Consider the following 16329-nt stretch of genomic DNA (forward strand, 5'->3'; position numbering starts at 1 on the left):
ATACAACTGTAGGAAATGTGTCACTGATGCTGACATTTCTATACACTCTAGACAAAGTATGTTATTCAGGTAATAAAGCAACAGCAAGGGAAACAGGAGCATATTCAGCTCTGTAAATAGGTTTTTGAATTCCAGTGCCAATACTTTCTTTTACAATACAATTCTTCTGATATTTAAACCTATTCTACTTGTATGAGAAAAAAAGATTTTGGCCATCTCCACATCTGCAACTGCAAATTCTTTCAGTTTTATTGAGAGTGTAAAAGCCATTAGTATGTAGATATTCAATTTCTTATTTAAAACAAATTAAAATTAGTCCTGCTGCTAGGCTACTTGCATCTTACAACATCTAATAGTGACAATAACTACCAGGCTAGACTTAAAATAAGAGAAAGTTACCTTTAAATAAAAAGGATAAATGGATTCCACTTAAAGGATTGACAAGACTGTGGTTATAGCAGCTCTGTAAGGCCGTGCCTGTGCTTTAAGCTTAATGCAAATGTTACATGCATGGTAATATGCTGATGTTTAGCAGGTTATCGTCATGTTCGCCATGTTAGCTCAGCATCAATGTGTGGAACAGATATTCATGGTTTCCAGAGGATGAATCCTAATGACTTTGGTGAGACCCTGAATTTTCAGAACACCAGTTTGTCACGTTTAGTTCAAGCGAGGACACAGGAACACAAGGGATTTGGATGCAGACACAAAGACAGTACAGGTACAGTGCAAATGTTTAAATAATAAATCAAAAGAAAACACTGGCTTGCGACAATGGTGAGGCAGGCAAAGTCAGACAGTCAAAAAGGCAAATCCAAAACGAAGAAGACAATAAAATTCAAGAGGTCCAATAACACTCAGAAAAGGCTACTCCGCTGGACAAGAAGACAAAGACGAACTCATAACAGACAAGGGAAGCGCACGGACTAAATACACAAGTGAGGGGTGGATAACTAGAAACAGGTGAAACTAATTAGGGCAGACAAACAGGCAGTAAAAGACAAAGGCCGAAAGTAAAGTAACACAAGACACATGAAGGATACTTTCAAAACAAACGGCAAATAAAACCATGACACAGGTTGACATTTGTGGTTTTTGGAATGGGGAACTAACTGCTAGTGAACTATTGGTTAATGAGTAACTCCCAATCAAATTTTGTAGAGTAGTTCATAGCGGTATAAACAGATCTTCATGAATTAATTATTACCTAATGATTCATTAATATAGGATCTCTTAGTCTGTTTTCTAGTGACTCATCAATATCAAAAATCAAGTCGTTCCTGATTTATTCCTCACTAGTTTCTTAATTAACAAATCATTAGCATAAACTAGTATTGGACAAATTAAGATGAGTCAGGGGATCACCAAGTTATTACAATTCATCCAGAGGGGAGCGTCTGAGAGCTGTCCATCCCACATGTGTCGAGACATTTCATCGAAAACCTTAGATGTCAACTTCAAACTGGTGTTGGAGCAAAAATCAGGGTATCACTAAAGTCTTTAGTATTCATCGTGATGAGTCATGAATGTCTGTACCAAACTTTGTATTCATATATAGAGGAGAAGGAGGAATTAAAACCTTCACTGGCTGGTGGTGCTAGAGGAAAAACCAGGGGATCACCAGCATCTTTAGGATTCATCCTCTGGGGACCTTGAATGTTAATACTAACTTTCATGGCAATACATCCAATATTTGAAATATTTCAGTATGGACCAAAGCGGTAAAACAATGCTATTCCACTAGTGTGGCTAACAATGTAAAGCCACATTCGCATGCCCTAAATGCCGCCACAATACTGTAGTTTCTGATAAAATTGTGGACTGTGTTGATTGACTGAAGAGGATACAGATACAGTATGCTGTTCTTTGAGCCAGTAGAAAAACAATCCACCCCATTTGATTTTCATTTGTTTTGTATACAACTAGAAACGTTTGACGATTGGAGGCCAAGTGGCTAATCCAATGGGGGACCATTAATATCCACAGTAAATTTTGCTGGGAACAAGCCATGAGCTTTTTATATTTTGTATACACTGTCCACAGTTTGGCAATAGAAAGCTCATAAATTCACCAAAATGGAAAGGATGGATCCTCTGGGGATAATAAATAAATTTCATGGCAAACTGCTCTTTGGATTCTAAAATGTCATGTGTACAATTGTAGCAAAAGAGGGAAAGTAGAGGGTCATTAAAATCATCAGGGCTCTGGGGACCAGGAAAACCAACAGAAAATGTGATGCATGTGGGCCATGATACATACAAACCATGATATGAACGAAGATACACGCTCATTTGCTTTTATGATCATAAACCACAAGCATCCATTTATTCTACAGGGAAGTTTTCAGCGGTTCAAATCGATTCATTATTTATTTATTTCCATCATCTCAAGTTCTTTGTACACTGACAAAACAACAACACAGAGGACAAAACAAGGGCACACCAGTAGGGGCATTTATCTAAAGGTCCTATGTGCAACTTTCAGAAAACCCTGACACCGATGCCATCAGCCAACATGACGAAGCAACCGACGCCATGCTCAGCCGGCCAGTTCCAGCTTAGCTTAGGTTACACTGGAATGTCTGTGCAACAGTTAGCTAGCTGGCCCTCTCTGCTATGCATCGCTCTAGGCTAGTAGAAAGCAATTGTTAATTGGGCCGGACAAGAGCTAAACTAATCTAGCTTGGAGAATGAAAGAGATTACGCACACAGATAGTGTTAACAAGCAAGCAAGCAAAGGTTTTGCCAGCCAGCTGCATGGATCCGGAGGTGGCTTCATTAACGCCAGCCAATAAAGTAACCTGCAAACAGCAAGCCAGCCCCGGGAGTCTGGATGAATAAGCTAACGTTATCCACTGAAAACAGTACTTTGCTATATTAGCTAGCAAGCAATTTGTTGGCATTAGCAACCAAGCTAATATTAGCTAACATTAGCCAGCTAAAACCACAGTATCACAATATATTTCATATGCTTTGCAGTAATGTTTGCTTTGACTTTGCGTTGGACTGTGTATTTTGGTGGGTACCCTCAGGAGTGTGCATAATCTTCACATCCTAAAGTAAAAGTAATTTACATAGAAATCAGTCCACAGTCAGTTATAGACGGCTAAGAAAGTCAGGAAGGACTCATTTTAAAAGTTACTTTACAGCCTGTTCTTACATTGGCAAAGTGATTAATACATCCTTCACATTCTTACATATGGCACCTTTAATGGGGAATATAAATGAACTGACCAGTCATTGCACAACGTCGGATCTTCTCTGGCCTTGGTCCTAAATTACCAGGCAATTGTTAAGAACTCAGACTGCCAAGAACCACAGGCTTAGTAATATTAGACAAAGTCCATGCGAAGATACCATCACATACGATGAATCCTAAGACACCATCATGTTTTTCAGATTCCTATCATGGTGAAATCTAAATCCTCATATCTGATTTGGAGGTGGATCAGACACCAGAATCATTCCTCTTTTGCATTTGTCCTTTTTAGATATGTTGATGCCTTCCGTTTGGAGTTATCTTTGATTTTTTTATTGGATCATACCTGTGCTTGAGATCTTCTGCTTTATCCATGAGCTGAGGTCAAGCAGAGGTGGCCATGTCTAGCATTCATGCCATGGGGCGTCCTGGCTGTAAATAGAGCTGTGATGTGCACAGTGGCTTATTCTTACACCACTAGATGATGCTGATATATAGCTGACTGTCTGCACCACACTCTCTGTCAGTGCCAGAGATCCATGTTACTGGTTACTAATTGACTATTCCACCCATTTAATAAAGTAAACAGAGTGCCATATGACAGAATTTGCATTTGTATATCATTTTTCATAGTTACTGTCTAGAGAAGAAACAGTGCTAACCACAAAACCTATGATAAAATAATAAAATAATAACCCTATATCCTCTCACTGTCGAAAAGCTATTTAATTATTAAACTGTTGCTAGTCCTCATTTTGATTTGGACACTGGAACCCTCTCAAGAACCCACCTGAGTCTACCAAGAACTTACCCACCTAAGAATCCCAGGAAGCACCTCAAGGATTCCTTCAGCAATCCCTAAGTAAAAATTTTCTTGGAATCTTTTCAAGAACTCATTGAACCCTCATAAGGACCTATGAGAACCCTACAATAATCCCTAGAACCCCCTTTAAAACACTTTAGGATGCCGTTAAAGACATCCTCTCATATCATGGGAACCCCCTTTAGAGGCCATAGAACCACCAAGTCTGTTACCCTTGTGATGTCACAGGGACCACAGAACCCATTGACCTCCTTCAATCTTCTTGTGGGCCCTAGAATACTCAGAAGGACCCCTAAAACCCTCTAATTAACCATTGGAACCCACTCAAGAACTCCCGGTGGTCCCGGAATCCCTCTTTGAAAATTGCTGGTGTGGCATATTTATAATAACTATTAATACATTAGCATGAAATAATGCACTCTCAGCACTGAAATCAACAACAGTGAAAATATTCATTAGTCCCAGAGTGGGTGCGTATATAACTGTCCCTTTGTGACTGTGTTTCTTATTTCCATTTGCAAAGAATACATTTAAAGCTACTAGATTGGTCACCAGAAAAGAAAGAAACCTCTTGTCTATGAATGATGAGCTTTTCAATGCCATTGCACAAGGGAGAAAGCACAAGATCAATGGATAATCACAGGCTTTGTTGATCAAGAAGGAAACCAAAGCATGTGTCTTATCTGAAATTATAATGCAATGCTAATTCAATCAGGCAGGGTCACAGCGGAAGGAGCCAGAGTGATAATTACATCCTTCCACTGATGGAGTCCACAGTCAAACACTCAATGCTTTACCCACTTGCTGCAAACTAGCCCTGCATTGAAAACATCTCTATTTCTATAAAACAACATCCTTGAAAGTTCCAAGACCTTGAAACCAAGAAATTCTTAGATATAGCTACCATGCACCACATATTTATGGGAATTCCCTTTTGCCTAACCCCTAACTATGATTTTAATTTGCAGAATAATGGGTGGGTTACAGGAGAACCTGTGTTACAACTTGTCCTACATCCTTTAAGACTAAAAAGTTAATGTAGAATAGAATTTACTAACCAATTATTTTAATACTGATTATGAATATATAATATAATAATATAATAAAATTATTATTTATTTTAAAACCTTGTTGTTCTGGTTTACTGTAGACATCAGAACACCAGGCATCAAGAGTGAATGATCAATCATAAAACAAAATGAAAACCAAATCTAAATTTGTATATAGCATTATTTTTGTTTTGTTTTACATGTGTGCAATCAGCTCCACTTCCCCAGCCAGAGGAAACATTTGGTTGTCATGCCTGGAGCCACGCCTACTCCTGCTGCTGATGATGATGATGGAGGAAGCATTAAGCAACACATAACAGAAGAAGAGAGCGTTTGGTTTCAAGATAAGAGCTGGACTGACTCAAACTTTTTCTTTTTTTTTTTCAGATGTGGGGACCAAACAGTTACAGGCTCCAAAATGAGGAAATCCAAATATACAATGTATAGAGACATAATATGTGCATGAAAACAAAGTTATTGCAATAAAGTTGCATTTTTTTCTTCTTTTTAAAAAAATTGGTCAAAACTAGATTGGTTGCTTATTATGGAGACCCAAAATGGACAGGGGGGAAAAAGTAAAAATGCGCATGATAAAATGAAAATGAAAAACATAAATAAATTATTTTTTATTTATTGTAGAAAGACGCAACATTTGTAAAAATAGATGTATAATTATATTTTTACTTATTTACTGTGTAGAAATAAATGTGGGGAAAGAATTACTGTGGAAATAAATCTATAAATATATTGATTACATTCATTCTCTATTGGCATTAAGTCAATATGCATGGGCGGCGAGTTAAATCAATTTTATGGACGTCCTGTGTCCTTCTTGGGCTCACAAAGTTTATGAGAAGACTAAACATTGAATGTAATGCAACAAACCTATAATATATTTGGCATAAGAGTGCACACGCATTTATTTAAACTGGCTCGCGTGCTTCGCCTTCTTACTTATGCTACTTTTATTTTGAAGTCCAAGAGTGAGTGTTCCGGTGCATTTGCCTATCTGAACTTGTGTGTCTTGACGCGCGTCGGGAGCAATGGTTAGTATTGATGTGAGCGCTGGCGTCTGCCTGACAGAGGAGTGTGTGTGTGGAGGCCGACCTGTGACCAGTCACACCGTTGGAGGGCAAAGTTTAGCCTGCGGAGGAGGCTGTATATCCAGAGCTCATCTCCCACAGAGGACACACCGGCGGGCTTCAGCTGTGCGGACAGCACTGAGACTCTGAGCCGTAAGGCAGGTGTGTGAGATCCATGCAGCATGTAGCCGGGACTGAGGACAACTGCTGTGTGGTGCGTATGTCCAAGATCACACTGAGCGAGCCAGTCTAATCTGAGCAAGGCGGTGTCTGTGTGTCCTGTGCTGTAAATCTGCGTGACTGTCACCTTCCTGACTGGCTCCGTGGTGGTTTTGTTTCAGCTCACTCTGCCGTGGCCCGCTGTCTGCTCCCGCACGCTCCGCTGATCCGGACCCCGGTGATCCGCTGGAGCCATGGGTGGAAGTTTGGGTTGCCACCGCTCCATTCCCAAGGACCCCACGGACTTCAGCTGCGGCAAGCGCAAGTTCAGCGCTGCGTGCAACTTTGGCCACATCCTGGTGAACCAGGAGCGCCTGAACATCAACACGGCCACCGAGGAGGAACTCATGACCCTGCCGGGAGTCAACCGCACTGTTGCGCAGAATATCGTGGAGTACCGGGACTGCATTGGGGGGTTTAAAAAAGTGGAGGACCTTGCTCTGGTCAGCGGGATCGGGGCCACCAAACTGGAGGTGATCAAACTGGAGATATGTGTCTCCAGCAGGACCAGTTCTTCCCAGCACTCCCCGTCCTCCTTGCGCAAAGATCTAGATCACCAGTCCTGCACCGGCATGAACATTAACACTGCCACCCTGGCACAGCTCATGAGCATCCGGGGCATCACGGAGAAAATAGCTAAGAACATCGTGGCGTACCGGGCCGAACACGGGCCGTTCAAAAGCATCGAGGACTTGGTGAGGGTCAACCACATCAACAGCTCCCTTCTGGACAAAATCCGCTTCCAAGTGTTCGTGGAGCGCTCCAGGGCGCCGTCCACCAACACCAACGGAGGGCTGACCTGCACCACCAAGTCGCACCCCAGCCCGACTTCATTCAGTCTCATGAGCGACGATCTGGACCTCCCGCCCGGAGGACCGACCCAGATCATCTCTGTGCGGCCAAACGTGGAGCCCCCGCCCGGCCTGCGGGACGGGAAGCCCGTGGTGCGTCTGGCCACCTGGAGCCTGCAGGGCTGCTCCTGCGATAAGGCCAACAACCCGGGGGTCAAAGAGGTGGTGTGCATGACCCTGCTGGAGAATGAGTGAGTAACCGTCCAAGCCTTACCTGTAGGCCTCATCATTCCTCAGTGTGAGCCCACGTTGAGCTTGCCATCTTTAATATGGTGCTAATTCTTGGTCCATTCCTGACGCAGATGTCGGTGCTGATTGTGTGATAGCAGTGCAGTCTAGAAGCCATATCTGGGCCAGATCAGTCTTCTACTGCATGTGGGATGTTTCAAATAAACACAGGAGAGCAATTCCTGGTTGTGTGTGGACTGTCAGTGTGGTGACAGCTAGTGCAAACCATTTAAAAGGTGGAAGTCAGCAAGGTGCTGTGACTCTGCGATGGGTTAGATACTCTAGAGAGAACAATCCCCATAAACCGAGCATTGCCTCGTCTCACTACAGTCGAAGTAACCTGTTTACCAAAATTTGAGAGGAAACTCAGATTCCCAGGGACCCAAAAAGGTTCACTGCATGTGCAGTTGTTTTTGGTAATTTGATGAATTAAAATTGTGTTGTGGAATCTGCACCACTAAAGGACAACATAACCTGAAGGTCCTGGATTAATACTTCATCTTGAGTCCCGTCAGAATCTAGTTTTAAACTCTTTGTAGTTTACATCGTGCTCACATGGTGCCTGTTCCTACATAAAGTTGTGTTTAATGAAAACACCCCAAACTAACAGACATTTAGAAAACCTGTGACCGGATGGTTTTATCCCAGAGTATACTAGCACTGGTTAGTTTGTGGGTCTTGGTGCGCACAGTATTCGATGAGAACGTGGACATGACAGGGTACATACACTACGCAATGAGGGTGGGAGAGGGATCAGCAGGGGCACAAAAAACACTATTTTACCCTGGAACCCAGTCACAGGTTCATTCAACAATGGCTTCACAGCTTTGAAAAGAACTTTTTATTGAGTATTTTTTAAATAAAATAAAAAAAATCCTTGAAGGTTGATGGTACTGGAAGAAATAAAATCTTTCATAAAACTTTCAAAGAGGAAAAAACAGTTAAAACATTATTGGAAATTGCAAATATAAAAGAAAACCACAAAAACTAAAAACATATATTTTTTATATCTATACAGTTAAATTAATTAAACATGACGCTACTGTTTCCCCACATTTATTTGACTTTGATTTTAATGCAACATCTCAGGTTCTTTGATGCACAGCAGATCTCACTTATAAGGGAAATGAATGACGAGCAGAGAGAGCACCGTGATCTGTAGTTTACTGGTTAAAATGGCCGTGTTCTTTTGCCCCGAGTGCAACATTTGTGGTGCAGATGGCAGGAAAACAGGCCTCTGTGATCCAGGTTAATCTGCCTAGATAAACTGAGTGTAGTGTTTCAGCGTCAGGTTCCATAGTCAATGAGTAACGAGATTAATTCAATGGGATTCTGCATGTATTCGCTTGACCACAAGCTGCGCCGCTCCCCTTGTCTAAAAGCTCTATGATGTGACATGGCTCAGCATGGAACGGCAAACAAGATATTTACTTTGTTCTGCTCACATGACCGCTCAAATGGTCACAATGCTCTTCAGTTATTCTTTGTTCATAATACACACTTCATGAGCAGGGTGTGACCAGACTTTCCCAGTGTCTGTTGGCACCAGGTTATACTGGCTGGGTTTGCCAGATGAAGTGCCTGGAGCTGCGCAGTACCCTGCTTGGGTGGTGAGCCCTGACCTGCTTGGAACGGTGGAGGGAGGGGGGGAGGGGGGGGGCATTCCTGCAATACGTGTTCTTACATCTGAAACTGTCACTGCCAGTAAAATTAGTATCCTCCGCAATGCAGCCATCATATGATCCATCCTTGCTCCTAAACATTCTGTTCTCTGTGACACCAAGTAGGCCTTGTTGTGATTTAAATTTCTATACCTGTGTTTCATATGATCCTGGCAACCTGAACTGTCACAGACTGTAGAAAACTGCAATAAAATTGAAACTAATCTGATCTTCTTGAAATAACTGGTGCCGAGATCTGCAATTCATAGCAAAGTCTTATAAGTGGTCGTGTTGAACAGAGTGTCAGAGTTGGCCCAGGTCTTTTTAGCACCCACTTAGCTATGTAGCTACAAGTAACAGGACTGTTGTCTGATAATGACATCTGTCCTGTTCTCAGCAGCAGGCTACAATGGAGCTTTTCTGTAGAAGTGCCCTTTTTGTTATTCTTCTGAGTTACTGTTTATCTCTTCAGTAAGGCACGTGTGCAAGGAAATACGTATAAATGTCCCCTTTTTTTTCTCCATACTTACTTTGGGGCCCTCCTGGTCACTGCGGACAGAGCCCTGAGCTGCTACTTAGTTCAGCCCTAGTTGGCACTTATCAAAGGCTGCTTGGCTGATTCAACATGTTGCAAGCGATGAGAGAAAGATGTCTGGATGGCTGCCCAGCCTGTGAATTAGTGATTTCACCCAGTTAGTACGCTTTCTCATTACTTTTGTCCTCTCCTTTTTTCTTTTTTTTTTCTTCTTCCACAAGCAAAAGACTATTGGCTGAACATTGGCAAAGAAAAGCAAGATCTAACAAGACAGTGCCAGGTGCAATTTTTTAATTAGACGTATTCTCAAGTTGTGTTTTGAGCAGATGAAAGTACTGTTCAGTTCACAGCAGTGTGAATCTGATTGGTGTTGTATTTCTCCACTATGTTATGTGGACGTAGATGCATGTTGTCGTCCAGGTAGCTGTTGGTTGTAGTCTTTGCGGCACTGTAACTTTAACAGAAGACACTTGCCAGTGTTTGCATTAGGTGGCATGATGTCTGTGTTATTTAGCCATCCATAAAGCTCCACCACGCCCAGTGCAAACCTTAGGTAACCTTAGGTTCGCCTGGAGCCTCATCACAGATCCATTTGAACAAGGAGAGTCAGTTGTGTGTTTTGATTAGAGCTCTCCCACCAAACCCACCCACCGTCTTACAAATCCCCACCGCTTCCTTCACTCATGTCTCCCATTTCCTGTGTTCCCAAGCCACGAGGAACAACCCTAATGGTGATTATTGTAGGGATCATTGTTATGGAGGAGGAGGAGGCTGTAGGGGAGATACGGCGTGTTTGCACAGCGCTCGGGCTCCGCTGTGCGAGCAATCACAAGATCCAGGCTGAGTTTACACACTTCCTGGCTTTCCTCCAGGCGCAAGCAGAGAGCTACTAGAGTTCAATGAACTCCCGCTTACCAAAGGTTACAGCCACCGCAGCCTCCCGGGCCTGCTGATGTTCGTAATCAGCCAGCCATTAGTCAGTCTCACACACTGGGCTGAAGGGAAGTGAAAGAGCCGCTACTCGCTCTTAAACAGTTCACATGGATTAAGGTGTAGATGTGAGCTGACAGAGACTCACTTGATTCAGAGTTGTCCAATCTGCCTCGTCGGGTCCTCTCTTTCTACGTGGCAGTTTATAGGAGGACTTTTCCGTATCTGGAGGGTTTAGTCAGGGTTTTTTCTTGTGTCACAGAGAAGAATTTGGCTGCCTCAGCTTTGAAAAATATGTGTCTTGCACTACTGTGCAACTCCTAAGCTGCATGAAGCAAGAATTTTATGCAATAAACAACATCCACCCTCTCTGGTGAGAGCATCCCCGCAGTATGACGGCTTATGTTCCAGCCAATTTACCATCCCGCCTACCTGACACTTTGAGGGCACACAGGAAGTGAAGAATCAAAACATAAAATTGAGTTACAGGACAGCAGTGACGAAGTGATCTGTCCAAAGAACCCTTTTGTCATCTGTAAACATGAGCCTGCAGTGTGCAGTTCACTGCCATGACTATGACTTTGAATAAGTGAACAGAAAAGTTCCACATTTTGGGAAAATATAGTTACTTGCTTAAAGGCCCAGTGTGTAATGTTTCTGATGCTCTATTGACAGAAATGCAATATAAGATCCATAACTATGATTTCAGTGATGTGTAAAGATCTTACATAACGAATCATTATGTTTTTATTACCTTAGAATGAGACATTTCTATCTACATAACTGCGGGTCTCCCCTTCCACGTTGGTCGCCATATTGTGTCGCCATGTTTCTACAGTTGCCAACAACGAACAAACAGCGCTACAGAGCACATTTCGTTATCATGGCGTTCTTCTTCTGCTTGTATAATTCCGGCAGTACAGACGCCCGTCACTACATTGAATGCGCATGAAGAAGAAGAAGAGAAAATAATAACAATAATAATATACCGTCTCTGAGTAGTTTATTAGAAGTAAGAAGAGAAGTGACATTTGGACAAATAAAGGAGCACACGCGTTGTTTAGCATGAGCTGACAGCCAGACAGAGTCGGGACAGATACACACAGATGACAGAAATCAGGGATATAATCGTTGTGGATTTTCCCAGATGGAAGGAGCTGGTGCAGGTCAAATGTTTTCAAAGCGGCGCTGAAGTTGTCTGTTTTCTGCTGGACAGGTAATTAAGTTAGTCGGACTTTAGCAATCAAACTGCAATAAACCGTAACGTTAGCTTAGAGCATGAAAGCCGTCATCCAGCTAAACTTTTACTGCCCTGGTAGAAAAAACATGTAGTTGGATTCATTTCATGTAGATAGTCTCTCTCCAGTGCTCTGTTTTGACTGTGCTGGTTATGTTCGTGAGCCAATCAGCTGATCACTAATTGGTAATGAAACGGCAGCTTCCGCCAGCTAAACTTTTACTACCCTGAGGGGAAAAAAATATATTGTTGAATTGTAACTTCCTGTAGTTCTTCTCCCGTGCTCTGTTATGGCTTTGTTACGTGGACAGAAATGTACCTTCCTGAGACAAACAGCTGATGAATATTATTGGTAATGAAACGGTAACAGCAGGGAAGCTCAGATCAGCAGCTAAACTTCACATTTTGCTGCCCTGGTACTGCTAATGGTGATATAGAACAAGACCATGTGCCTATCAAGTCACTAATGGTGAATACTTTCAAAATTTGCATTTAAAAAAAAATATTGCTTCCCACTGTGCACACAAAAATAATTTGTACTTTCACATGCTAAATGCCCATTAAAAGAAGTTGCACCATTTTACCACAAGCTGAAATTATGGCTGTCAGTACTACTTTGTGTTTCTGTTGTATTTCAAAAAATGGGGCGATTCAGCGACGCCATCGATTACGGCAATACGTCATTTGCATAACACCTTGCTAGCCGGTGTAACACCAAAATCTGTGACATATCAGATTCTGTGACCAAAACCCAAACAACGATGTTTTCCTAACCATAACCAAGTACTTTTTGTACCTAAACCCGACCAAACTGCAGCCGCTTCACATCGTCAACAAAGCCTCTGGCGCTTAACTTCCCACTGGGGTCACAGAATCCGATAGGTCACACATTTTGGTGTCACACTGGGACTCCCCAGAAAACAAATTGCAGCTGATATAAAAACCCGCCTACGACCATCTAAAGTTTGGCAGTGTTTAAGACCGAGACCCAACAACATGGTGCTCTGTAAGCTCTAGGAAATGGAAACAGCTTATCACACTTGAAGTGGCACAAACATTTGAAGCAAAGTCATTCCGAGGCGCTTTGTCAAGACGGCAGCGGCAACAAGACAGCGCCACAAATTCTGCTTCCTATTTGTCTTCACACACGCACGATATACGAGGATGATCAACATAAGGAAGGTGTTCCTGTTAGTAGTAGTCACTTAAAATAGATTTTCCTCCCCATGTAAAATTTCGGCACTGCCGCTGTCATGGTAACATTACACCATGCGTCATCTAACATTCGGCTGTTTTATATTTCCTGTTTACTTTAACAACCATGGGAGAAAATGGCTTAATCTAACTGTGCAGACTGTTGTTCTCTGTGACTATAAACTATAAATAAAGCATATTACTTAAGTGAATAAATCCAAGGCACGACCATTTTGAGCTTTAGTCAAATACTTTAACAATATCAATGTGAATTTAAAATGTTCTTTGGGGATTTATCAGAAATGTTTCTTTTCTCTCAAGGCTCTGTGTAGGTGTGTCAGTGGCAAGGGGCATACAGAGACAATGTAACACATTTTAGCTGGTAAATGTAACTTAGAAGCCAAGGACAGATTGCTTTTTGTTAGCAGTGCACAGTGACATGGCTACTCCGAGGCTTGAGAGAAAAAACACGCATTTCCAATAAATCCCCAAAGAACTTTTCTTAAATGATCAGTTGAAAATCACATTCATATTGTATTTGGCTGCATAAAGGGGTGACTAAATGTGATGGAGTTGGACTCAGGGACCCGAGCTATATGTCGTGAATCGTGCAGCAGTATCTTCTGCTATCTTTTGCTGTCTTTCAGAAATGAAAAGCATTTGGCTTGTGTACACATCATAAAGCCATAAAGGATGGAGCCTAGGTGGGGCTGCAGACCACAATCTGGACAACATGTTGTTGTCTTTTTCTAGTTTATTTGTACAGCCAAGTTTTATATTATCACAAATGCACTTATAATTGCCCCAATAATTGATCATGCTTTTGATAATGTATGATGAATAAAGATTGTATTAGTTACTTTTTTCTTTGTGCTGAACTGTTATCAGTTTTATTACTTCACCTGAAATTAATCCTGTGTCATGGTGACATTTTTTGGTTTTTGCACAGGTATTATGTTATTCGGCAGCTGTACTGTATGGAAAACATCCGTGGAGAAACATACAAGTGCATTAGTTCCTGCTCGATTGGCTTCTGCATTTTGCATATTGTGCAGAGGTAAATATATTGGCAAATGCCCACTGAAGCAAAGGCCTCTGTCTCACTCCTTAAGGCTCAGAAAGCCTATGGAAACTGTAGCCTTAAAGGAATAGTTCAACATTTTGGCAAACATGCTTATATGCTTTTATTTCCAAGAGTGAGAAGAGAAGATGGACACTAATCTCATGTCTGGCTGTTCAGTACGGAGCTGGAATCAGGACGTGGTTAGCCTAGCTTAGCGCAAAGACTGGAAGCAGGGGGAAACTTTATATGAAGCTTGCCACTTAAAGCCCGGCCGTAAGAGTTCTCCTCTCACTCTTGGAAAGAAAGCAAATAAGTATATTTTCCCCAATGTGGTACTATATCTTTAACTTTGAGAAAATCTAGCTCTAAAAATGCTTGTTGTGCCGTAATTCATTTACCATGATCTCATTGTTTACACTAATTACACCAAGGAAAGCAGTTCATTTGACTCTATTGCAAACAATTCTATGCAAAGCGCCTTCAATTCTTTGATACCATAAAATACATTTTATGCAACTCCCAGACTTTGTAAGTGAAAGGCTGTGAACATGCTTATGTGTGAGATTGCAAATCTGCATGTTTCTGACAGGCTATATACACAAGCCCAGGGCAGCTGTTGAGATAACGTACCCAACATCTGTGCTCTGTTGGCCCGGATTATGAGCTAGGCAGGCACAGTGTTTGGCAGAAGCATCACACACTATTTTTATCCTTTCACAGACTGATAGAACTATCCCAAACACACACACACACACACACACACACACACACACACACACACACACACACACACACACACAAACAAACACGCTGGGCATTCACATTTTCAGTGAGGTTGGTGCGTAGTATTCCGATCTCACTGAGACGACGTGATTCACGCTGAGGACATGAGGAACGGGGTGCTGCAGAGGCGGTCTGTGCTGAGCTGACTCGGGGTGTTGGGTGCTCATGTGGAAATTTCCATTGGCGCAGCATTTTATTGTGGTTGGACAGTGAGTTAGGGGCATTGCCCAGCAGGCCCTGCCAGCCAGGAGTCAGTCGGGCCAACACAGCGCTCCCAACCCTGTTTCTTTTGCTAAACACAGCTGATTTTGGCTTGTTTGTGTCCTGCAGCAGACTGACTCGCTGTGGTCACTAGCAAGCTAAATGCACCTCCACTTTAATTAGCGAGATTAAAACAAAAGATGGATTGCCTTAGAAGCACTGGAGAGAGCGAGGAGAATTATGGGTCGGTGTAAAATGCAAAGATTGCTGAACTTCATACTTATTCTGAATAGTAAAACTTCATTCCTCATTCATCCTGTGTATGCAGAAAAAGTGGCTCTAAAAATATTTGGAGCTTCCTCCTTTTGCTTGGAATGGATTCCAAGGATGAGTTTCATGGTGAAAAGAAAGTATCAAAACATTCACAGTTAAACTTTTAAACCACACCACTTTTATCCGCCTCTCTACTGGCCTGGTTTAGTTTGTTCCAAACGCTCATATTTTAGACAAACTGTGGCTAAATAAAAAAGCAAATGCAGTAATGATTGTTTTAATGATATTATTTATGGGGCGGAACTTTACTGTGAGATGGTCTGTGTCTCCTAGCTCAAGATTATTACATGTGCAGCTGTGGTTCAGGTGGTAGAGGGGTCATCCGCTTATCAGAAGGTCGGTGGTTTGATCCCCAGCTCTCCCATTCTGCATGTCAAAGTGTCCTTGTGCAAGACACTAAACCCCAAATGGCTGAGCCATTGGTGTATGATTTTGTACGAATGAGGTAATTGGAGTATTGCAGTTGGCACCTTAAATGCTTTGAGTGGCACTTTATTTACCATTATGGTTTCATATTTGTTTTGTTTGTTCATTTTCACATGTGTAAAACAATTCTGACTCTTCAGCTGCAACATTCTCCTCTGTGTTCACCAGCTAGTGTCTAACATTGTTGGTCTGTTAGGTGCTGAGTGGGTTGTGTACAGTGGGTTTATCACTGAAAACAGCTGCTTGCTCCTGGACACCAAGTTGATGAGAGTGCTGAGAGAGTAAATGTGCCATTAAACCAAAGACTGTATATAAAGATAGATGACTTGTCTCCACTTCCTCCCACTGTACAAAAATCCAGCCAGAATATCCTGGAGAACGGCGCTGTCATCTTGTGCTGGTGATTTCATTTGGAGTCTGTGCAGTAGTGATCGGGGGTGAAGTGGTAATGAGCTGCCACCCATACAACCATCTTGAGTTAATCACAGTCAAGCTGTCAATCAAGAAGTAAAACTC

At 42.1% G+C, this 16329-nt stretch overlaps 1 protein-coding gene across 2 annotated transcripts in view; it reads left to right on the plus strand.

Annotated features, from left to right (window-relative positions):
- The first annotated feature begins 6125 nt into the window (after nucleotides 1–6125).
- Nucleotides 6126–16329, plus strand: part of eepd1 (endonuclease/exonuclease/phosphatase family domain containing 1) — a 31938-nt gene continuing 21734 nt past the window's right edge. The window contains exons 1-2 of one of the 2 annotated variants that reach the window (XM_038724851.1): nucleotides 6126–6366; nucleotides 6494–7413. In XM_038724851.1, coding sequence (XP_038580779.1) covers nucleotides 6566–7413 — 848 coding nt within the window. In that variant the 5' untranslated portion in view covers nucleotides 6126–6366; nucleotides 6494–6565. Of the gene's footprint in view, nucleotides 7414–16329 lie in introns of both variants that reach the window. The other variant, XM_038724852.1, reaches the window with a different exon arrangement.

The sequence above is a fragment of the Micropterus salmoides genome, unplaced genomic scaffold (genome assembly GCF_014851395.1).
Source record: "Micropterus salmoides isolate LMB-PRFRI ecotype aquatic unplaced genomic scaffold, ASM1485139v1 Ms_hic_scaffold_17, whole genome shotgun sequence".
Taxonomy (NCBI): Eukaryota; Metazoa; Chordata; class Actinopteri; order Centrarchiformes; family Centrarchidae; genus Micropterus; species Micropterus salmoides.